Here is a 19,653-nt window from a genome sequence, read left to right on the forward strand (position 1 = left end):
TTTTTTTTTGTAGACAGGAAGTTTGTTTTGTTACCCATGCTCCTCTGGTTCATCTGCGTAACAGACTACACTCAAGCGATCGGCCCCACTCGGCCTCCCAAAGTGCTGGGACTGCTGGCCTGAGCCACCGCGCCCCGCCCCAAGCTCAGGCTTGAAATAAACTGGATCGGGAAACAGAAAACAGCGAATTGTCAGAGCTAGAGTCCCGCCCAGAATCAGTTTGCGGAGCAGTCTAAGTAGAAGGAGAGAAGGAGAAGAGAGAAGGCACAGGGCTGGAGGGACCAAAGTTCCCCGATGGCGGCCCGGGAGTGCACGGCCTCGCGGCAGCTGCTGCTGCTGCTGCTGGCGGCGGGCGGGGCGCGCGCGCTGTGGAGCGGGGAGGGCACCAGCCCACAGCTGCAGGACATCTTCCTGGGCCGCTGCGCCGAGTACCGCGCGCTGCTGAGTCCCGAGCAGCGGTGAGGCCGCCGGCAGCGCGGGAAGCGGGGCGGGGAAAAGAAGCAACGGTGTAGAGAACTTGGGGAGGGGAAAACTGGCGCTAAAGGTCGGGGTGAAGGGACAATGAGAGAGGCCTTGAGGGGAGAGGTGAGTGTGGAGACAACGATGGTCCTGAAGGATGGGGGTGAGTGTGGAGGAGGCTGTGAAGTGTGTCTGCGGGTGAGGGGGTGCGCTGTGCTAGAGGTGAGGGGTGTGTGTGTGTGTTCTAGAGGTGAGGGGTGTGTGTGTGTGTTCTAGAGGTGAGGGGTGTGTGTGTGTTCTAGAGGTGAGGGGTGTGTGTGTGTTCTAGAGGTGAGGGGTGTGTGTGTTCTAGAGGTGAGGGGTGTGTGTGTTCTAGAGGTGAGGGGTGTGTGTTCTAGAGGTGAGGGGTGTGTGTGTGTTTTCTAGAGGTGAGAGGTGTGTGCATATGTGTTCTAGAAGTGAGGGGTGTGTGCATGTGTGTTCTAGAGGTGAGGAGTGTGTGTGTGTGTATTAGTCTGTTCTCACACTGCTATGAAGGAATACCAGAGACTGAGTAATTTATACAGGAAAGAGGTTTAATTGACTCACAGTTCCTCATTGCTGGGGTGGCCTTAGGAAACTTACAGTCACTGCAAAAGTCAAGGCAAAAGAGAAGCAGGCATCTTCTTCACAGGACGGCAGGACAGAGTGAGTGCAAGTAGGGGCAAATGCCAGATGCTTATAAAACCATCTGATCTTGTGAGATTCACTCACTATCATGAAAAGAGCATAGGGGAAACCATTGTTATGATTCAATTACCTCCCAACTGATCTCTTCCTAGACATGTGGGGATTATGGGGAGTATGATTCAAGATGAGGTTTGGTTGGGGACACAAAGCCTAACCATATTAGTATGTGTGTGTGTTCTAGAGGTGAGGGGTGTGTGTGTGTGTGTGTGTGTTCTAGAGGTGAGATATGTGTGTGTGTTCTAGAGGTGAGGGGTGTGTGTTCTAGAGGTGAGGGGTGTGTGTGTGTGTTCTAGAGGTGAGGGGTGTGTGTGTGTTAAAGAGGTGAGGGGTGTGTGTATGTGTTCTAGAGGTGAGATGTGTGTGTGTGTTCTAGAGGTGAGGGGTGTGTGTTCTAGAGGTGAGAGGTATGTGTTCTAGAGGTGAGGGGTGTGTGTTCTAGAGGTGAGATGTATGTGTTTGTTCTAGAGGTGGCGGTGTGTGTGTGTGTTCTAGAGGTGATGGATGTGTAAGTGTGTGTGTGTGTGAGTGTGAAGGAGAGTGGAGAGGTATCCCTCTAGAAGTGAGGGCTGGGTAGAGGTGAACTGGGTAATAGCCCATTGCCAGGCAGCATGTTTAGTTTGAACCCTCAGAAACCAAAATGTGGTCTCAGGTTGGAATTCCTTGAGTCCAGTCCTTCTGGAATTCAAATTTCAGATCCCCTAAATCTAGAGGATTTCTGAAGTTTGGGTCTTTCTTGCTGGCACTGCATTTCTTACTGATTTTTGTTCCTTCTGTGAACCCCCCTTTTCTTATGTTTGTGATGTCTCTTTCTTGTGCTGATTGTTTTTATTGTCATGCATTTCAGGCAAATAAAAAACAGCAGAGAATAATATAAGAAGCACCTGTGTTACACACCAGCCAGTATGAGAAACAAAAAGTTACAGATGCCGTGGGAAATATTTTTCGAAAACTAGCATGGACCTCAAGAGGGGCTGGCACTGGAGGGTGCACCTGCCTTACCAGGGGTGGAAGCCTTTTGCAGCATTGGAACTCCCTCCTGACATCACACCTCCTGCTGGCTGGCCTGGCCTGGCCTCACCTGGTCCCTGATTTCCACAGTGGACCTGGACAATGGGACCAGGCCTGATGTTAGGTCTAAATGAAGAGGCACCTGTGTATAGTTTACTGAAATTATCACATCCTGCTCGGTGTCATTTCTGCTTGTCTCTGTGAGCCTGGGGCAAGGCTGTGTTCCTTAGCTCTGAGAAATCTGTGCAGTGCCTTCTGAGAGACAACTCCAGTGTCAGATTTCTGAATCTGTCACCTGAGCCATGACAGTTTGTTGAGTGCAGAGTCACCATATGACAAAATCCCTTGTAAAGCGCTTAGAGAAGTGAAAATACTTCACATTACATCGTGATGTTCATATGTGTGTTTTCTTCCCAACTTGTACTTTTGCACAGGAACAAGAACTGCACAGCCATCTGGGAAGCCTTTAAAGTGGTGCTGGCCAAGGATCCCTGTTCCGTGCTTCCCTCGGACTATGACCTTTTTATTAACCTCTCCAGGCACTCTATTCCCAGAGATAAGGTAACGCTACAACCATCTTGGGTAAAACTTTGCTCTCTGTCTCTACAGAAATGGATGGTGCGTGGGCCAGGTGTAAGATTAGCCGTCCCCTGCATCCTGCAACGTCACAGAAACATCAGGCAGCACACACAGTGTGCTGGTTCACAGTTCCACAGGCTGTACAGGAAGCATGGCAACATTGGCTTCTGGGAGGACTCTGAGAGCTTTTATTCCTGTGTAAGGCAAAGTGGGAGCAGGTGTGTTATATGGCACGAGCAGGACCAAGGGCAGAGGGAGGTGCCATACGTTTGTAAATAATCGGATCTTCTGAGAACTCCATCACGAAAACAGCACCAAAGGGGGAAATCTGCCCCCATAATCCAATCACCTCACACCTGGCCCCACCTCCAACATAGAAAATTACATTTTGACAAGAAACACAAATCCAAACCATGTGAGTTTCCAACAGTGATTCTAGATCTCCTGCCGGTTGTGGGCAGAAGAAAATTTCCTAAATCAGCAAGTCAGTGTGAGAATCACCACAAGGACATCAGGACATGGCCATACCTGTCACACTGGGCCTCCACATCTGTCCAGTTCTAAATAATCTTCATCTTAACTGGCCCAATGGCCTGACCCTTGAGAAATTCAGAAAACCCTCAATATCAGTATCCTCCCAGGAGACCAGTCTCTCCATTTAATGGGTCTTAAGATGATATTCATTCAGTACCAGTTTATTTAAGAAAACCACATATCTATATTCTGTCTACACCCTAAGGTCTAATAAAATAAAAATAAATGAGAACATTTCCATAAAACCCTAGCTTAAAACAATACCTCAAGTTTAAAGAAAGCTAGACACCATTTTTGTTTCTCTGACATAAATATTCTTAACCTGATTTTTTTCTATTGTGCGTTATTTGTAAAAGCAAGTAAATGGAACTGTGAGGTTCAAAGATAGAATAGACTGAAAACATGAGTTTTAAGTACATGCTGTTTTTGAACCTCACTGCCTTCCTGTCACTGAAAGGGGGAAGCCAACTTTTTTTCCTTCTCTTTCATAGATTTGGTGCTAGTTGATGAACTCAGTATACTTCCTGGGCTATTTGTTTGCCAGTCATTGGTGCTACAGGTTAAGGATGTAATAGTGAAAAACCGCCCTCACCCTTGGGGACCTTCTAGTCTAAATATAGACTGATGGAACTACTGAGGGTCAGATGAAATAGTGATGGGGGGATTTGTGTTATTGTTGTATGAAAAAGCTGTAGTGGAAACTATAAAGTATAATATAAAAGTGGCCGGGCGTGGTGGCTCACGCCTGTAATCCCAGCACTTTGGGAGGCCAAGGAGGGTAGATCACAAGGTCAGGAGATTGAGACCATCCTGGCCAACATGGTGAAGTCCCGTCTCTACTAAAATACAAAAATTAGCTGGGCGTGGTGGCACACGTCTGTAGTCCCAGCTACTAGGGAAACTGAGGCAGGAGAATTGCTTGAGCCCGGGAGGCAGAGGTTGCAGTGAGCTGAGATTGTGCCACTGCACTCCAGCCTGGCGCCTGGCAACAGAACAAGACTCTGTCTCAAAAAAATAATAATAATAATATAAAAGCAATGTGTTTTGGAGGCACTTGACACTTTAGGAAGTGCTTTTTGTGACTGCATGTTCTCCTGGCCACAGCTGTGGAAGAAGAAAAAGGGCCCATGCTCTGCATTTTCCAGAAGTAGAAAATGAGAAACAGGGAGATTGAACACCTTGGTCAAGATTACATATCTAATGTATGAAAGAGCCAGGATTCCAGCCCAGGTCCCTTGATTTTTTTTTTTTTTTTTTTTGAGATGGAATCTTGCTCTGTCACTAGGCTGGAGTGCAGTGTCGCAATCTTGGCTCACTGCAACCTCCGCCTCCCAGGTTCAAGCGATTCTTCTGCCTCAGCCTCCCAAGTAGCTGGGACTACAGGTGTGCGCCACCATGCCAAGCTAATTTTTGTATTTTTAGCAGAGACAGAGTTTCGCCATGTTGGACAGGATGATCTCGATCTCTTGACTTTGTGATCTGCCTGCCTCGGCCTCGCAAAGTGCTGGGATTATAGGCATGAGCCACTGTGCCCAGCCAATCATTTTTAATGTAGGTAATCTTATCACATGCATGTGTATTTTGTACTAGTGAGAAAATATTTCATTAACATTTGCATGATCTCCTGGGAAGAAAGGGAGGAGAGATGCTAGCACTCTTTGAATGAATAGGTGAAGACAACAAAAAGGTAAATTAAGTTGTTGTGCAGCAGGTCAGAGTTGAATGAGAACTGGATTGCCTGACTTGCCTTGAGGATATTGTGCCTGAGGAGTCTGTTTTGATTTTGTTTTGTATTTAGATATTTTGTTTGTCTTTCCTTAGTCCCTTTTCTGGGAAAATAGCCACCTCCTTGTTAACAGTTTTTCGGATAACACCCGTCGTTTTATGCCTGTGAGCGATGTTCTGTATGGCAGGGTTGCAGATTTCTTGAGCTGGTGTCGACAGAAAAATGCCTCCGGTAAGTTTCCTGCACAGATCACAGGACACTTAAGAGCTCCTATGTCCTATTCGTTACCATTTGTGCTAAATGCTTTCATATGCATTCATTTCATTTGATCCTCTCCAAGTCCTCTGAGATAAGTGTTAAGAATAGTTAATAATAACAATGCTAGAGAATGCATATCTTTTGCAGGTGCCAGTCTAAGCAATATATATATGGTGCTATGTATACATATACACACACACAAACACACACGCACATATATATATTCATTTAATGCCACAACAGCCTCATGGGATTCTATCATAATCCCCACTTTGATAAATGAGGAAACTGAGGCACAGCAAGATTAAGAAACATTCTCAGGGGGGCATAAGCTAATAAGCAGCAGACAGTCGGACTCCAGAGCCCATATTCTCAACCTTGCACAACTCTGCCTTGCTATCCTCATTTGTCCAGAGGGGGAAGCTGAAGCTTAAGGAGGTTAAATGACTGGAAGTGGTAAGACTGGGTCTCAGCTCTGTCCTGATAGATTCTGAAGGCTGTGTGCTTTAACACCACTCCAGGCCACCAGCAGAGATTTCGAGATCCAAGTCATAGGGAACGTTAGAGTCACAAGAGCTGGCCTGAATGTACTGCAAACTCTCCTCATTCATTCAACTGTGGTGCGAGGAGCTGGCGACACAGCAGTCACCATTTTCAGGGAGCTTATAGCCTCATAGGGGCTATTAACTTGAGTGATATGGGCTGTAATGCAGGAAAAATGGTGTGCCAAAGAGTAGCAGAGAGAGACACCAGCCTCCATCAGGGCATCAAGGAAGCTAGAGGAGGAGGCTAACAAGGAAAGAGGTGAGGGAGTGTTCCTGTCATGAAGACTGGAGATCCTTCCTGGATATGAGTCACTTTAAAAGTTAATATAATGTCAGGCTAGGCATGGTGGCTCACTCCTGTAATCCCAGCACTTTGTGAGGCCGAGGTGGGTGGATCATTTGAGGTCAGGAGTTCGAGACCAGCTTGGCCAACATGAAGAAACCACATCTCTACTAAAAATACAAAAAAATTAGCCAGGTGTGATGGTGCATGCCTGTAATCCCAGCTACTTGGGAGGCTGAGAGAGGAGAATCCCTTGAACCCTGGAGATGGAGGTTGCACTAAGCCAAGAACACACCACTGCACTGCAGCCTGGGTGACAGAGTGAGACTGGGCACAAAAAGGGGAGAAAAATAACAAAGAGTTAACCTAATATCAGTTCTTTTTATTTATCCTCCATTCATTTGTCCATCAAACTAAAATTTATAGTGTCTACTATGTGCCAGACCCTCATCTTCTAGACAGTGGGAACCCAGTAGAGAATAAAAGAGGAAATTAATACCTCATTAATTTAAGCTTACATTACAGGAGGGCAGGTAAGACAATAAACAGGCAAGTGAAATATATAGTCTGCCTTAAGATTATAAGGGCTATGGAGAAAAATGAAACAGGTAATAAGGACACAAAAACTGGAGGGTGGAGGGCCAGGGAGAGGAAAGTGTTGTATTTTAACCTAGATGCCTACAGAAAACCTCACTGGGAAGCTGGTATTTGAACAAGGACCTGAAGAAGAGAAAGAGCATTTTCTGACGGGAGAACAGTAATTGCAAAGGTCCTAAGGTGGGAGCGTGTGTGATATATTTAATAGCAAGGAGGGCAGTGGGCAAAGAGGAAAGTGTGGGCTCTGAGGCTAGAGGAATAAAGGAGGGCCAGATGGCACCGGATGTTGTGAGGCCTCTGCTTTTCACTGTGAGTGAGATGGGCAGCATTGCAGGTTTCAGGGCAAATGGACACAGCCATTCTTTCAATGGAGATGACCAGGAAGCCTTCGTTTGATTATGCTGAAGGTGGGGAGAAGGCAGGGAGGAATGTGATGAAAAACACATACAGAAAGGGAGAGCCTTCCAGAAAAGCACCAGTTATTCCTTCCTCACCTCACCCACTGCCTGTTTCTATCTATGCCCTCTTTGTTTCAGAAGGAAGTGAAGTCCAGCAGTTCAGGTCAGCTAAATAACAGTATGTGTGTGTCATAGAATCCTGTGGGGCCACCAGCAATGGTGATGGGGTTTTTAATTTATTGACCCGGAAAGAAGCATATTTTTAAGCTAAAAATAAAGTTACAGAACCCTGTGATTGGTATGATGCTATTCAAGTAAAAACACATATACTCAATACATCTATGAAAATACACACTTAGAAAAAAGTCAAGAAAATAGCAAACCCAAACCATTGACAGCAGTTCTTTCTTATTTATTTTATTTTTATTTTTCAATTATTATTTTTTGAGATAGGGTCTCACTTGGCTGCCCAGGCTGGAATGCAGTGGTATGATCACAGCTCACTGCAGCCCTGAACGCCTGTCCTCAAGGGATAATCTTGCCTCAGCCTCTTGAGTAGCTGGACTACAGGTACACAACACTACACTAGGCTGTTTTTTAAATTATTTTTGTAGACACGTGGTCTTGCCATGTTGCCCAGGCTGGTCTTGAACTCCTGACTTCAAATGATCCTCCTGCCTCAGCCTCCCAAAGAACTGGGATTACAGGCATGAGCCACTGCACCTGGCCTTGGTTCTTTTTTTTAAATTTAAGTTTTATTTTATTTTTCATTGACGGATAAAAACTATATATATTTATGGGGTACAATGTGATGTTTTGATGTGTATATATGTTGTGTAATGATCAAATCAGAGTAATTAGCATATCCATCATCTTAAACATTTACTATTTCTTTGTGGTGAGAAATTAAAAATCCTTCATACTAGATATTTTGAAATATACAGTACACTATTGTTAGCTGTAGCCACCCTATTGTGCATTACAGCCCCAGTGCTTATTCCTCCTGTGTAACTGTAACATTGTATTTGTTGACCAACATCTTTCCATCTCCCTTATCCATTCCCCTCCCCAGCCTCTGGTAACCACTATTCTTCCTCAACCTCTATGAGATCAACTTTTGAAGATTCCACTTATAAGTGAGATCATGGAATATTTGTTTTCCTGTGCCTGACTTATTTGATTGACATAATGGCCTCCAGGTTCATCCATGTTGTTGAAAATGACAGGATTTCATTGTTTTTATGGCTAAATAGTATTCCATTATGTATATATGCCATATTTTCTTTGTTAATTAGTTGATGGACACAGGTTGATTCCATATCTTGGCTATTATGAATAATACCATTAATAGCAGCACTTGCTAGGAATATGAGGTCAACTTCTCTATTAGAATTTTTTTTTTCTTTGTAGAGTATATGATAAGCACATCCCACATCCCACTGATCTGCTGGAGTCTTTAGTCTGTCCTTAAACATTTTTAAACGTAATACATTTTAACATTTTATATATTTTTCAATGGTATAAAATTTCTGTTTTCTGGCTAAGGATTATCACTTTCTCAGTACTTTTTTTCCTTGTATTTACTACTAAGATAATGTCTAACAACTGAATTTTTGTAGAAGGCACTTCTCCCAATAAAGCAAAGGGTGTTTGTTGTTGTTGTTGTTTATGGGTTTTTAAAACTTACTTTACTAGTGCTCCAGTAGAGAAATAACCCAGCTAACATGCTGATGCGCAGTGGTCAGCTAGGCTCACTCACTAGCCAGCTGTTTAGTTCTCTGCCTTCCTTACATTGTGATGAGCAAAATGATGAACGTCTTTAATATCATGGACAAGGTGGTCCCTCACCAGGCTCCTTGTGGATCAAATGGGAAGAACTGTGGATGTTAAACTTGTACACATTGTACAGAATGGAGGCTAAGTATATTTCATGGAACTGGCATACATTGTAAGTTAATTCTTCTCTGAGATAGATAATCTTTGGAATAAAACGTGTTTGTCTACTTTCCCCTTAGGACTCGATTACCAATCCTGCCCTACATCAGAAGACTGTGAAAATAATCCTGTGGATTCCTTTTGGAAAAGGGCATCCATCCAGGTAGTGCGGAGAATGATGATATCTGAGTGGTTGAGCATGTGTTGGACCTGTGGGGATGGAACACGGTGGCTCAGAGTCTGTGCCCCAGGTCATCACTCAACTCTGAGCCTCATTTTCCACTTTTACCAAATCATGACTCATGCTCTCTGCTCTATAAAGTTGTGAGAATTTGAGGAAATAAATACTTAATGCAGTGCCTGGCACAGAGAAAACATTCTGTAAATGTTGGCTATACATGTGGGTTTTAAGTTGTTATTATTATTTCCATTATGTCATGGTTATCGTTAGTATTTCCAATCAATGATTTTTGATTGCTACTAAAATGGGGCAACTCCTGCCTTATGGAAGACCCTAGGACACCTAAGATCAATTTGTGGGGGTCAGAAATGTCCACAAGACTAATATTAATGGGAGAGGAATTGATAGGTGATGGAGGGTAAGCGGGAGACACAGAAATGGTCCCCTGAAAGTAGGTCTGTCTCCCAGAGAATGATGTTACCAGAGTTGATGACAGCTATAAGTAGCTATAACATGCCAGGGACTACAGCTTACACTCTCTGTCATGAGAATTAGAATAAAGATTAGAAATAAAGAGGGTTCCATTCTTAGTTCAGTGCCTGGCAAAGAGCTGCTGACTATTTAGTGTTAGCTAGGCTGACCAGGTGAATGTCAGGGCAGTTCCACCCACCACTGCCAACCCCCTTTCAGGACTCTGCATGTCTCTTTGGGTCCCATCTTCTACCCTAGATCCTCAGGTGTCCACTAGGTAGATTGTTAGTCAGGGTGAGAAGGACCTTGGTCAAATCCTCCGTAGTGGCTGCAGTTTGGAACTAAGCAGAGGGTTCTTCCCAGATAAAACATACTCTGTTTATCACTGTGCTCTGCTGCCCACCCCAAGGGAGCATCATTTGCTCCCACTGCCTATAGGTTTCATCTTGAGCACAGACTCCAGTGAGTTGGCAGTGGCTGCCAGAGCTCCTCACTGAGAATTGGGAGGCTACAGAGATGTCATCATCTGAAAGTGGGATCAAATAGTAACTAAGGGGAGATGTCAACATCACATGTAATGGGACCATATATTTTACCCAGTGTCTCTGCTGGACTTCCAAGTGTGTGCTCCAAACCACCACCTTATACTTCCTCAAATTCTAGAATGGAAATCTAATACTAGTGCCTACATTTTTCTGAGCCCTTGGCATTTGCTGTGTAGTCAAAGCATGACGAAAGGTAGTGTGGTATAGTGATGAGAAGTGGATTGAAACCTTAGCAGATAAATATTCAATAAATGTTAGTAGTTATTATTTTAAATATTTTCTTCTTTATGACAGTTCTATGAGACAGAGACTCTTAAAATCCTTATTTTACAGATAGTAAAGTAAGGTACAGAGAGGTCAAGAAGTTTTACTAAGGTTATGGAACTGACAAGCAGCGGGGCCAGGATTTGAAAACAGACAGGCTGGCTTGAGATCAGACTTTCAACCATGACGTTATATGGCCTCATTGCATCTGCATGCTTTTAATTTTAATTTTTATCTTTTTTTTCGAGATGGAGTCTCTCTCTGTATCCAGGCTGGAGTACAGTGGCACATTCTTAGCTCACTGCAACCTCTGCCTCCTGTGTTCAAATGATTTTTCCACCTCAGCCTCCTAAGTAGCTGGGACTACAGGTGCATGACACCGCGCCTGGCTAATTTTCATATTTTTAGTTGAGACAGGTTTTTGCCATATCAGCCAGCTGGTCTTGAACTCTGACCTCAGGTGATCTGCCCACCTCAGCCTCCCAAAGTGCTGGGATTACAGGTGTAAGCTGCCATGCCTGACCCTGCATACATTTTTTAAAAAATATTTTTTCTTTTTGTCAGTATAATAGCTGCTCATAACAGAAAATGACAAACATAGAAAATATAAATTTCACCGACATTCCTACAACCTAAAGGCAACCCATTGGTGATCAGGTGTTGGCACTTAAGGATTTAACTATGACTGTTAGCACTATTTGGAAGCAATATGAGAGTATATTGTTTGGTATTGAGTGTCACTTTGCTAGGGAGTGAACCCAGCCACCTATATGTCAGTGCCACATATTTCACCTCTACACATCCTTCATTCTAGTATAAACATTTTATGATGGAAATTACATGCTTTGGATAGTAATTCGAAGTGGAGATTTTGGAATTTCTGTGGACCTGTCTCTCCCTTGGGAATTCCTTGACTTCTGCCCATGTGTTTTTAATACAGTAGAGCTCATGCTCCTCCAACAACTGTTGCATTTTGCTTTGAAAGTAAAACACTTCCAGCCGGGCGTGGTGGCTCACGCCTGTAATCCCAGCACTTTGGGAGGCCAAGGCTGGCGGATCATGAGCTCAGGAGATCGAGACCATCCTGGCTAAGATGGTGAAAACCCGTCTCTACTAAAAATACAAAAAATTAGCCAGACGTGGTGGCACGCACCTGTAGTCCCAGCTACTCAGGAGGCTGAGGCAGGAGAATCATTTAAACCCAGGATGCGGAGGTTGCGGGAAGCCGAGGTCGCGCCACTGCACTCCAGCCTGGGCCACAGAGTGAGCCTCTGTCTCGAAAAAAAAAAAAAAAGTAAGCACTTCCTATGCTATTGCAAATCTTTGTTGCACTTTGTAGACTGTTACTAAGGGCTGGTTAATATTTCAGACACGTAAGTATCATAGTTTACTCACCATTCCCTTGTTGTTGAGTATTTTGTAGTGGTTACAATATTTCAGAATTACAAGGAATGCTTCACTCCACATCTTTGTGCACAATGCTCATGGTAGTCCTTAGTGCTGCTTGCCAAATATTTCTGGCTTGTCTTCTGAGCCCACGGTTTGCACTCCCCTGTCTCATGAAGTTATTTACATGTGACTTACCCTGACCAATGAGTTGTGAGTGGGAGTAATGTGTGTGACTTTTGGGTGGAAGCCTTTAAGGAGCGGTCCATGATTTGTCACTATCTCCTCCCTTTCCTGGCAATCAGAGATTTTACAGATGTGTCCCAGACTGAGGACACGTGGAACAAAGTCCCAAAGGGCTTGTGATAAACATGTAGTGTGAGCATGATATAAATTATTGTTATTTAAAGCCACTGCAGTTTTGAGGTTCTTTGCTAAGGGAGAATAACCTAGTTTATTCCAGCGGATAAGATACTGCGTATTTTCTATTATCTTCTTAGTGTAGATTCCCAGACATGGATTACTGAGTCTATGAGTTTTTTGACATTTCAAGGCAATTTGCTTTCCAAAATAAACCAGTTTGCATTTCTACCAAGCCATATGAAATGCCACATTTATCATATCCTTGCCGTTATTTAGAACTGACAATTTGTAAAAATGCTCATTTTATCGTAGAAAAATGTCACGTCTTTATTTGCTAAAAATACTTGGTTTTTCTTGTAGTATTCAAAGGATAGTTCTGGGGTGATCCACGTCATGCTGAATGGTTCAGAGCCAACAGGAGCCTATCCCATTAAAGGGTAAGAACACCACACATTCAGACACAACAGAGGATGCCAAGATGTTTATTTAATTGTTTTAAATAGAGGCCAAAGAAAATTATCCTAATCCCTATCTCATGCTTGCTTCTATAAATTCAGGTAGAGCAAAACAGATGAATGACCTAGTGATCAGAGCCATATCTACAGAGTTAAACCATTAACAGCTGATGAATACAAGAATAATAAGTAACCTAAAAATAAAAGTTAAAATTTAAAAAAAAAGAAACCTCTAGAAGCTTTTTTCTTTTTTTTTTTAAAGTAATGTGTAAATTAACAACTGAACTGGAAAAAGTATCATATTGCTTTAGGTCTTTAAGAAATGTTTCTCAGTTTTTTTGCAGATTATGAAATTCCAAACTTCCAGAAGGAAAAAATTACACGAATTGAGATCTGGGTTATGCATGAAATCGGGGGACCCAATGTGTAAGTCACGGTGATATTGATAGTGATAATTGTGCACGTTTGTTTTTCTTGTATATGATATGATAAAGTTCATTTAACATTTTCAGTTTGGGGGAAATGACAGCCTTCTTTGTTTCTAATGAGGTTGATAGAGAAAGACAAAAGCTTGACTTTCTGGCAATGCCGATAGCCAGTCCTGAGCCCAGAGAGAAAACCTCCTTTATCTGGGAAACTCCTCTCAGCCAGCGAAGACAGTGTTCCCTTCTGAGTGACCCAGCCAGCTTTGGATGAGCAAGTTCCTTATGCATTTGTGAGGGTCTAAGCCAGTTTCTTCTTCTGGTCATTTGAAATTCAAAAGCCCTCACTAGTGGTTCTCAGAATTAACCTAGGGACTCTATAATTAAGATGTTATTCTCAGATAACAACCAGCTCTTCAACTGGATCTTGAATAACTGATTAAGAAAACTTTTATGATCCACATTTTCTGGAAAACCACGAGTTTACATGTAAATGCAGGCTGAAACTCATCCTTCTCAGCAGTAAAGGGCACTGCTGGCACAAACTCAAGGTAAAAAAATTAAACTGATTTGGTTTAAAGACAAGCCAATGAGGCCACAGCCTAATTAAAGCTAAAAAGCCATAATGGAGCTTTGGAAGCAAGCTAGGACCTTATCCTTCAGAACAGTCCCTCTGTGCTACATGGAGGAAAGTTTTACTAACCACGAGGAGTGGCGGTCCCATTGAAAGTGTTTGGGAGAAACTCAGTGAATTCCCTGTGTCCTTGTCAGCCCCCATGACCCTCTAAGACTCATCATATTAAGGGCTGATTTTTCCCCCGTCTCTTGGGCAATAGATTGTAATAAATTTGAAAACTACTTAATTACATAAGTAATACCAAGATCTGCATTCCCCTTCTCAGAAGACAAATTATACTTACTTTTGCATGAAAAATGTGTATCATTGGTCTTATTTTTGTGAGACGTTGCTCTGTCTAGAATTTATATTTGCTTGTTGTTTTATGTGTCTATCAGAGAAAGCTTGTGCTTTGAACCTACCTTTACCAAGATAAGGGGATTGCAATTCAATGTCATCTCAGCCCATCCTGTCTGCTGTAGGAGAGGTTACAAAAGGAGTCAGAGCACCTGGTTGTATATTTGAGCCACAGGGTGAAGATGCAGGTCATAGTCTCAGAAAGTGGGACTCTTGGCTCAGATTTTAGGGGACACATATTAGCAGCATAGTTAATAAAATTGTAATGTATTAGGGATTATCATTGTTAAATAAGTAGATTTTAGATGCTCTTATCACACACAAAAGTAACTATGTGAGATGATAGATGGTTAATCTGCCTTACTACAGTCACCAATTTACTATCTATATGTATCTAATGACATCGTGCTTTAAACCTCAAATATACAAAATAAAACTTATTTAAAAAATAAAACTCATAAGCAGAGAACTAAAATCAGCATGGCTGACACCTGATTGTGTTTAGCATGGTTTGGGCTGCCTTTATTTAGAAAAAAAACAAAAAACAGTTTATATTTATTTATTTATTTATTTTGAAATGGTGTTTCACTCTTGCTTCTCAGGCTGGAGTGCAGTGGCCAGATGTCAGCTCAATGCAACCTCTGCCTCCTGGGTTCAAGTGATTCTCCTGCCTCAACCTCCAAGTAGCTGGGATTACAGATGTCTGCCACCAAGCCCAGCTAATTTTTTGTGTGTTTAGTAGAGACGGGGTTTCACCATGTTGGCCAGGGTGGTCTCAAACTCCTGACCTCAGGTGATCCACCTGCCTCGGCCTCCCAAAGTGCTGGGATTACAGGCGTGAGCCACCGCACCTGGCCTTTATAGTTATTTTAATAACCCATTCACTTATCTCTGTGTCCAGGTGTCCTGCAGCCTAAATGTCATTGCTTACTAAAAAAAAAAATTATAAGTAGTGAACCTGGCCCACAGTAAGGCATTGTCCCAGGTATTGTCAAAGTTCTAAAAAATGATGTTATTCAATACTTTGCCCTCTTCATTCCTGTAATGCCTGGAATTCCACTTCTGTAAAAATTTCCAATTGCTTATTTCCTCCCTGTACACTCCCCCTTTATTAATTTTATAGTGGGGAGGCTGTTTACCATCCCACTTCATGTAAACTCAGGGCCCTGCCTATAATATACCATGCTTAATAACCACAGCTGGTGGTGTTGTGTCTACCTCGGTTTGTGTTTGTAAATTCTCCCTGCTTAATTGTGACCATTAATGAAAGCAGACAAGAATCACTGTTGGTACAAGTGTGGGAAATTGCCACTCTTGTACTTTATCAGACTGTTTATATAAGAGCCTTAAAATGGATTCAAATCGTTGATGCCAGAAAACCTACTTTCAGGAATTTATGCCAAGTGAACAAACAATTAAGAATGTGTATGAAAATGAAGTTCTAATCGGTGACTATCTGGGCTGGTGGTACAGGAGGTAAGAATTTACCGAGACAGTTGAAGGTAAAGAAAGACAGATTTATTAGTGAAAGTATGAAAATATGTTGCAAGGGTGCAACGGGCACGTCAGCAAGAGATGAGCTGACTGCAGGGAGACAAAGGCTTACTGGGGTTTTTATAGGATGGTGTTTGTGCTGTGTGCTGAAGAGTACTTCGTGCAGTTCTGATAACACCAAGTGAGCTAACTTGCCTTTTTCTATCAGCTGAGGGTATGGTGATAGCTGGGCATGGGAAAGTTGTGAGTTATTTGTGCAGAAAGCTGTGTATCCTGAACCATGAAGAAAGCAGACTTATAGCTTATCTGCTTTCTCTTTTTGCCTTTCCCTGCTCCTGCCAACCTGACTCCTTTTTTTCCTGATTAGGACTCCACACCAACAGAGTTTATTGTAGTGTAAATGGCATTGAAATAAAAGAATCAACCTAGGTCTTCAACAAGAGAGGACGGGTTCTATGAGTTATAGTCTGTTTATGTAAGGGAGACCATGAAGGCGCTAAAAACAATGGCAGAGAAGTGTGTGTGTGTGTGTGTGTGTGTGTGTGTGTGTATACACAGGAGCTAAAGCAGAGTACAAAACAAATTGGATAGCAGAGTCCTATTGCTATGTTTTAAAAAACTTGCAGAAATAAATATATTTTAAAAGTTTAGACCTATATACACCAAAATGTTAACATCAGTTATCTCTAGGGGTGTGAGATTTCAGGTAATTTCTAAAAATTTTTGTTCATTTGCATTTTCTAGTATTTTTAAATTTGTATGTTTTGGTGATTACTTAAAACTTTGAATGAATACACTGCAGTGTAAGGTGCACAAATTGGCAGGTAGCATCGTGCTGAGCCCCTGGGGCACGTTGCAGATATGTGTCACTGTCTGGGGACAGACTGCACAGGTGGCTGACATCATGCACATGCACTGGCCCTGGTTCTCCCAGTGCTCCTGGCTGCCCAGCTTCAGGCCTGGTGCTGGGGTCCTCAGAGCATCGTCTCCTGGGTCCCGCAGGTTTACCGGAAGCAGCCCTTTTTAAACCAGAGACATTCTGTTTTCTTTCTGAGAGTAGAATATCCAGGAGCACATGGTCAAAAGAAATTACATTTAACTGAGAGATAACTTCCTCTTCCTCCTCTTATTTTCTTACTTTTTAATCATATATTTTTATGTTTTAGGGAATCCTGCGGGGAAGGCAGCATGAAAGTCCTGGAAAAGAGGCTGAAGGACATGGGGTTCCAGTACAGCTGTATTAATGATTACCGGTAGGCAGCCTATATAATCAATGTGCACTTGTAGAGGTGGTATGTGATTTTGGGGGAGGGCTGCCTAAAGGCTAGTGCTGGCTCCCGCTCTGAAGTCCATGGGGTGGTGTCCTCTGGGTGGCCTCTTGTTGTGGAAGCAAGGAACACCTTCTGGCCTGGATTTGGCCGGGGCCCCACCCACTGCTGTCCAGAGTCCATCTTCATGGAGCTTAAAGAACACACAGAGTGGCACTTTCTCATTTGCTCATGCCCAGTTCTCTCACTGTGCTGACTGTGCAGTGAGACACTGGAGGACAAGGACTGAGGTTCCTATGTCTTTGGATCTCTATGGGGTCCTTGTGCATGACAGGTGCTAAGGTAGGAGTTTGTTTGAGACATTTACAGATGCATCTTGACCACAGACCAATAGGAAAATGATAATATCTACCATTTGGTGAGCACTTATGGGCCAGACACTTTATCTACTTACAATCAGATATCATTTGTGGGCCTTCCTGCTTGGAAATTAAAAAAAAAAAAACTTGGCTCAAGCCATAAGATAGTTGCAAGCCATCTCTGGACTCAAATCCCTGCCTCTGGCTCTCTCTGCTTCAGCCTCTAAGACTGTGGACCTGCTGATTCTGCAAGGGGCTGGAATCCAATACTGCAAAAACTGTGGCTTTCTTGAACATTGGAGTGTCACAGAGTGGAAATGATGTCAGTGGTCTTCTCTTATTGTCCAACACCCTTGATCGTCCTGCTTCTCTGCCACTCTGTCTTCCGAGAAGCCCCATGGGATCATTCTCCCAGCTGAGCAAAGCCCCCTAAAAGTGTGAACCACTCCCTCCCACTCCATGCCTCCTCAAGACAAGGAACCCCTCAAGGCTGTTCTGTTATCTGTACCTTTTACTTATATGTTACTGCTAATGCCCTCAAAAGTTAGGTGTTGTTTATCACCCCTTCTTAAAAACAAAACAAGGCAAATGTCCTTTTCTGGAAATATAATCTATGTACAGAAAATTATCCAAAACATGAGTACACAGGTGGATGAAGTTTCCTCATTTAGTGCATACCTGCAACCAGCCCTCAAACCAATAAACAGAACATAACCGGCATCCCAAGGGGCTCCTGTTGGCCTCTCTGTTGGTCACCACCCTCACAGTAACCACTCTCCAGATTTGTAATGTCATTTATTAGTTTTATCTGTCTTTAAGCTTTAAACTCAGTGACAGAGCTGAGTCTTGAACCCAGTTTTGCGTGGTTGTAAAGGATGCTCTTTCCCTCCTCCTACCAAGCTCTTCCTTCCTTAATCAAAGCACCAGTAGTAAATTTTAAAAAATATTCAATCCTTACTCCAAAACAGCTCAATAGCCAAGCGCAGTGGCATTCACCTGTAGTTTCAGCTACTTGGGAGGCTGAGGTGGGAGGATTGTTTGAGCCCAGGAGTTAGAGTGTGCAGTGAGCTATGATGGTGCCACTGTACTCTAACCTTGGTGACAGAGCAAGACCTGGTCTCAAAATAAAGCAACTCCCGCCCACCCCCATAAAAAAACAAAAGCCAAACCAAACAAAAGAAACAAAACAAACTCAATGATGGAGAAGATCTTAGCTAAAATTTTTGCATTTACAACCCTTTGCTTTGTTTTCATGTCATTGGGTTGAGTTGTAATAGTCTGGGCCGGAGCCCAAGTCTCCGCCCCCTCACAGCTGCCCCGGGTCTGGGCTTACTTTCTTCCTCTCCGTTGGTGTCCCCACCTCAGTCGGCCTCAGGGTTCTTCTCTTTCAAGCCTGACTCAGTAAAGAAAGAGGAAGCTCCCATTTCTTTACTGCCCATAGGCTGTTTCTGTGTTACTGTCAGGAGCAGAGAGGATACAATGAAAGGTATAACATGGGAAAGTGACAAAAGTTAACCTAACAAACCCAACTCCAACCCAGATGTGAGATCTTCCTGCCCCTCACAATTCAGATGTGTTGTCTTCTGCTCCACATCAGTCAAAGGTTCTTGCCCATTTTGGAGGGGACTTATCTTTTCATAGCCTCCCTTACCTCCTGGTTGGTTTCTCCCAGCACTGTGTTGAATCAGACTCAGTGAAACTTCATGCCCTTTTCTGGGCATAAACAATGACAGATAACTACTGTTATTAAAAATATGTGCACCAAGTAGACATTACTGAAAGGCAACTGAGTCAAGGACAGATGACATGGCATGCCGTAGAAAGAACAATATCACAATCCTGTTCTTCCACGGTCTGCTGCAGTGATCATGCCACAGAGATCCTGTCTAGGCTTGCCTCCTACCTAACTCCCCATATGTCACCAAGCCCTGGCTCCTATCTTCATTGCTGCTTCCCTTCCTCACCTCCAACAGCCTTGGAACTTCACATCTTCTCCTTCTACTGTGCACAGCAAGTTAGCTTTCCTCTCTGATGCCTGAACACTGGCCGTCACCCATGTGGTTCAAGTCCAACCTTCTGCCCAAAGTACTTACCAGGTCATGCATGTTGTATGTGCATACGGAAGTGGTGAGAAGCTTGGGCCCTGGAGTCAGCCTGCATGGTTCAAGTTCAGCCCTTCAACTTGCTACTATGAGAACCTGGGCAGGTTATTGTGGTCAGCTTTCTCAACTGTGAACTGGAGAAGATAAAGCACCTATTCCATTTGGTTGTTAGGAGGATTAAATGACATGATCCTTACAAAAGATATAATCAAATATCTTCCTACATAGTAAGTGCTCGATAAATGCTGGCTAATATTTTTATTTGTTATATTTTTTCTAGACACAAGATCTTACTGTACTATCCAGGCTGGAGTGCAGT

The 19,653-nt window shown here is 43.2% G+C and overlaps 1 protein-coding gene across 7 annotated transcripts in view; it reads left to right on the forward strand.

The window, feature by feature from the left end:
- Nucleotides 1-19,653, forward strand: part of FAM200B (family with sequence similarity 200 member B) — a 50,085-nt gene that overhangs the window by 17,864 nt on the left and 12,568 nt on the right. For 3 of the 7 annotated variants that reach the window (XR_010338553.1, XR_010338550.1, XR_010338554.1), the window contains one exon: nucleotides 2,631-2,706. Coding sequence is in view for 4 of the 7 variants with exons in the window: in XM_012472384.3 (XP_012327807.1) it covers nucleotides 295-458; nucleotides 2,631-2,757; nucleotides 5,131-5,266; nucleotides 9,132-9,214; nucleotides 12,622-12,698; nucleotides 13,050-13,142; nucleotides 16,772-16,858 (767 nt within the window). In the remaining 3 variants the exon portion in view is untranslated. Of the gene's footprint in view, nucleotides 1-7; nucleotides 459-643; nucleotides 1,456-1,483; nucleotides 2,758-5,130; nucleotides 5,267-9,131; nucleotides 9,215-12,621; nucleotides 12,699-13,049; nucleotides 13,143-16,771; nucleotides 16,859-19,653 lie in introns of those variants that run through there. The other 4 variants (XM_012472384.3, XM_064365786.1, XM_064365784.1 and 1 more) reach the window with 4 other exon arrangements.

This window comes from Aotus nancymaae, unplaced genomic scaffold (assembly GCF_030222135.1).
Source record: "Aotus nancymaae isolate 86718 unplaced genomic scaffold, 86718_ANA_hifiasm-v0.15.2.pri h1tg000006l, whole genome shotgun sequence".
Classification (NCBI taxonomy): domain Eukaryota; kingdom Metazoa; phylum Chordata; class Mammalia; order Primates; family Aotidae; genus Aotus; species Aotus nancymaae.